Below are 3,462 nucleotides of genomic sequence, written 5' to 3'. Positions count from 1 at the left end.
TGAGTCTGTAGCAAAACGGCCTCGCTTTGCTTGCCTGCCTAGTGTGCGGTGTGGTATGAGCACAGCAGATGGGAGAGGACCCCTTCCTGGCATGAAACCCAGCCTGAACCCCTCACACCTTTCGTTGGGCGGGGGCTCTCTCCAAGTTCATCAGCCACAAAGGGCACAGGAAAGTCAAACGGACCTGCCTCAAACCGGATGTGCCAGAGACCCCTGGCACAGGCAGGCGCATCCTGGCCACCCTGTGCTAACTCCTGAGGGCTCCCAAAGACCCCCAACTATTCTCCACTGACTTACAATGGGGCAGAGCTGCCAGGAAGCCTAAGGAACAACAGCTTCACTAGAAATGCACGGACGTCTTTTCCCCATGGATCAGGCACCGGCCTGCCTTGCCCCCAACCACCCCTTTCCTACCCTCATTCTAGCTCCCGAGAGTCAAGCCCCGGGACACAGGAGAGTTAGTTTGCTAGAGAAAGAATGGAGGTTAGTTGGGAGGACATCCAACGAGAACACAGCACAGCACCAATGCACAAAGAACACGGCACACAACCCACGGAAGATTAAAGGCAGCCATACTCGGTCTTTGCAGGCGCAGGCGGTACAGAGCTGTCTGCAGTGGAAGAAGCAAGCTCGCGAGCTTGCCCACTAGCCACACTGGCAGGAGTAGCCGTGCCGAGAGCTGCAAAAACATCCTTTGCAAGGTCAATGTCTGGGGTCTTGAAGCTCCCTTCGTCCATTTTAAAGTCCTCATTCTGGGAGGGGTTTGTGGTGCTGCCTGAGGCAGCCTCGCTCTTCAGGTTGGGCGGGTTCTTGGCTGTCTCTGTTGGGCTCTTCACTGTGCTGGGCTGCACGGCTTCCTTCTCTGGGCTTTTGGTGCTGGCTGCCTCCTGCTTGGGCTCTGAAGAAGCTGGAGGGCTAGCAAGGTTTGCAGGGGCTGGGGCGGGAGGCTTGCTACTGGCTGCAGCCTTGGAGGCCTCGGACATGTTGGTGACAGTGCTGGGGCTGAGCACGGCCCCTTGGCTGGCCAGGACACTCGAAGACAAATTATTAGTGGCTGGAGTAGAAGTTGGGGTGTCGCTTAGGTCAACGAGGGGGGCAACTTTGGGGGCTGCGGTGGGTGGTGGCGAGGAAGCCGAGGCGGCCGCCCCTTTGGCTGGAGTGGCCTGGCTGGGAGACATGGAGTTGGAGTCGGGGATGGCTGTGGCTGGAAGGGCAATACTGGAAGTCAGAGTAGTGGTCTCGCTGGTGGGGCTGTTCTGAGCAGTGGCAAAGGTTTCGGTGATAGTGTCAGAGTTAGTAGTGACCGTGGTGACAGAAGGCAGCATGTCCTCAACGGTAGCTGCGGTGTCGGCTGGGTGCCTGTGAGGAGGACAGGAGTAGAAGAGAAATAGACAATGAAGCCGGTAAATGAGAGGGAGAGGAGGAGCAGAAGCACAGGACGGCGCGATGCAGAGCAGCGGCAGTGTGGCATGCGGTTACAGTGCGCACAGAGGACAGGGAAGCGAGAGAGGAGAGACCCTCCTGAGGTCGGAGGTGCAGCCGATATCTGGGGCCAAGCAGGGAGCTCAGGGAGCAGCGAGGAAGAGGAGGAAGAGCAGAGAGCAGCTGGCTCACACGGACTTCTGTGCAAGCCTGAACCCAAACTATACCCTTCCTGTGCCCTCCAGAGGCTCCTCTCCTTCAGCCTGACCTTCCTCCAGCTCCCCACAAACTCCCCACGGGCACTCATCTCCCTCCCATTTGTGAGCCCATGAAGGGTCGCAGACACACCATGAAGATGGGGCCCAGGCAGTGGCTTAAATTCACCTCTCTGCCCATGGGCCCATATGCATCTTCCCCTCCATGTCTGCCACACTCTTCCCCGCGGACGGTACCTCAAAAGCTTTCCAACAGTCGGCCTTACTAGTGGCTGGAGTAGAAGCTGGGGTGTCGCTTAGGTCAACGACGGGTGACAGCACAAGCTGTGCTTGCCCAGCTGTGATGGGACTGGGCATCGTTAACACGGGTTACTGAGCGAGAAACTTGAGCTCCTGACGACACCACTGCAGGATTATTAATTGGGGGTAGCATCTGCAAGGGGTGCTAAGTGAATGAAAACTTCCATAAAACAACCCTGGAGAAGTGTGAGACTAGGGGCAGCACCTGGTAGCATCTGCAAGGGGTGCTAAGTGAATGATAACTTCCATAAAACAACCCTGGAGAAGTATGAGACTAGGGGCAGCACCGGTGGGTGCGCCAGTGCTGAAGCTCCTCTCCTCCCTTCAGCAGGCCTCAACTCCCAGGTGTCAGAGGACAGCCCCAGCCATTCCCCCAGGGCAGGGGACCATAAAGACCACCCGACTGACAGCCCCGTGGAGAAACACAAGAAATCCAAACTACTGCATCGACCCCTGACATGAGCCACACAGCGACCGCACGAAGCGGCTTGCTCTCCGACAGCGCCTGGTAAACTACAGCCTAGCTCACCCAACAGCTATGCCAATCGGAGCCCCTGGAAGGGCCGTGTGGCTCTACCACCATACCCAGAAACACCTCTAACGGTCTCATGACTCGTGAGAACACAAACCATTTCCTCGCAGGTTTAATAACCAGATTAGAAAGACCGGCCAGTTCACTCCAAGCCAGCCTGGAGCTAACGTGGGTACAAACCACCGGGCGCAGTTCAACTGATCTGTCCACTGCTATCCTGGTGTACATCAGCAATCTCGCAAAGTCTCCCGTAATGCAGTGCTGGGAGCTGGACTGGGAACCGTGGGCTATGTACCCCGAAGACAGGGCACTGGGAACGGTTTAGGCAGGAATCAATGAGGCTGCTGAGTAAAACTCAGTAAATTGGGCTAATGTGGATGCACCAAACCAGGCAGGAATGGTTCAAGTTCTCCGGTGTGCACAGGGTTGGGAGGCAGCTCCCACGGCCCTCCTGTCCCGGGCTGCCGGCCGGGACTGCTGAATTCCCAACACCTGGCTCAAACTCCAGCCCAGGTGCAGAGCACAGCTGCCCCGCTGCTCTCAGTGCCCACCGGCCCTTCTGCCCAGAGTGGCTGCATGCCAACAGGTCGTCACTGCTGTGGCCCTGACATGTGTAGGGTGCCACTCACGCACGAGGTGGCACCACCTGGGGATTCTTGCTCCAGATCCCTGTCCATGGGCAGGACTGTGCACTTGACCACACCCTGGAAGAGCTGGGCAGCTGGGGCATCTCTAAGGCATGGCACTTGGCTCTGCTCCCCCCCAGGTGCCATGCAGCGCACACGCGGGGCGGGCGGCAGGGGCTCCTCCCTGTGGCATGGCAGGGCACATGTTCTGAGGTGTTACCTTTGCTCCTCTCTCCCCCCAGCCCCCCTTTGTTACCTACGTGAGGGACCAGAGGATACGAGACAGCCGGAGGGGCCGCGCGCTAATCTCAACGTACTCTGGTTCTGTCAGTGGGGTGGTCTCGTTGGGCTCCGTGTGCTTGCCCCC

General features: G+C 58.2%; 1 protein-coding gene across 1 annotated transcript in view; it reads right to left on the bottom strand.

The window, feature by feature from the left end:
• The window catches only part of NCAM1 (neural cell adhesion molecule 1), a 216,892-nt gene that overhangs the window by 4,303 nt on the left and 209,127 nt on the right, over positions 1 to 3,462 (bottom strand). The window contains 2 exon segments of the mRNA XM_025207638.1: positions 577 to 1,359; positions 3,413 to 3,462. The exon segment at positions 3,413 to 3,462 is cut by the window's right edge and continues 82 nt beyond it. Coding sequence (XP_025063423.1) covers positions 577 to 1,359; positions 3,413 to 3,462 — 833 coding nt within the window.

Source organism: Alligator sinensis, unplaced genomic scaffold (genome assembly GCF_000455745.1).
Source record: "Alligator sinensis unplaced genomic scaffold, ASM45574v1 scaffold1241_1, whole genome shotgun sequence".
In the NCBI taxonomy this organism is placed as follows: domain Eukaryota; kingdom Metazoa; phylum Chordata; order Crocodylia; family Alligatoridae; genus Alligator; species Alligator sinensis.
This window is presented reverse-complemented; position numbering and strand designations above follow the sequence as displayed.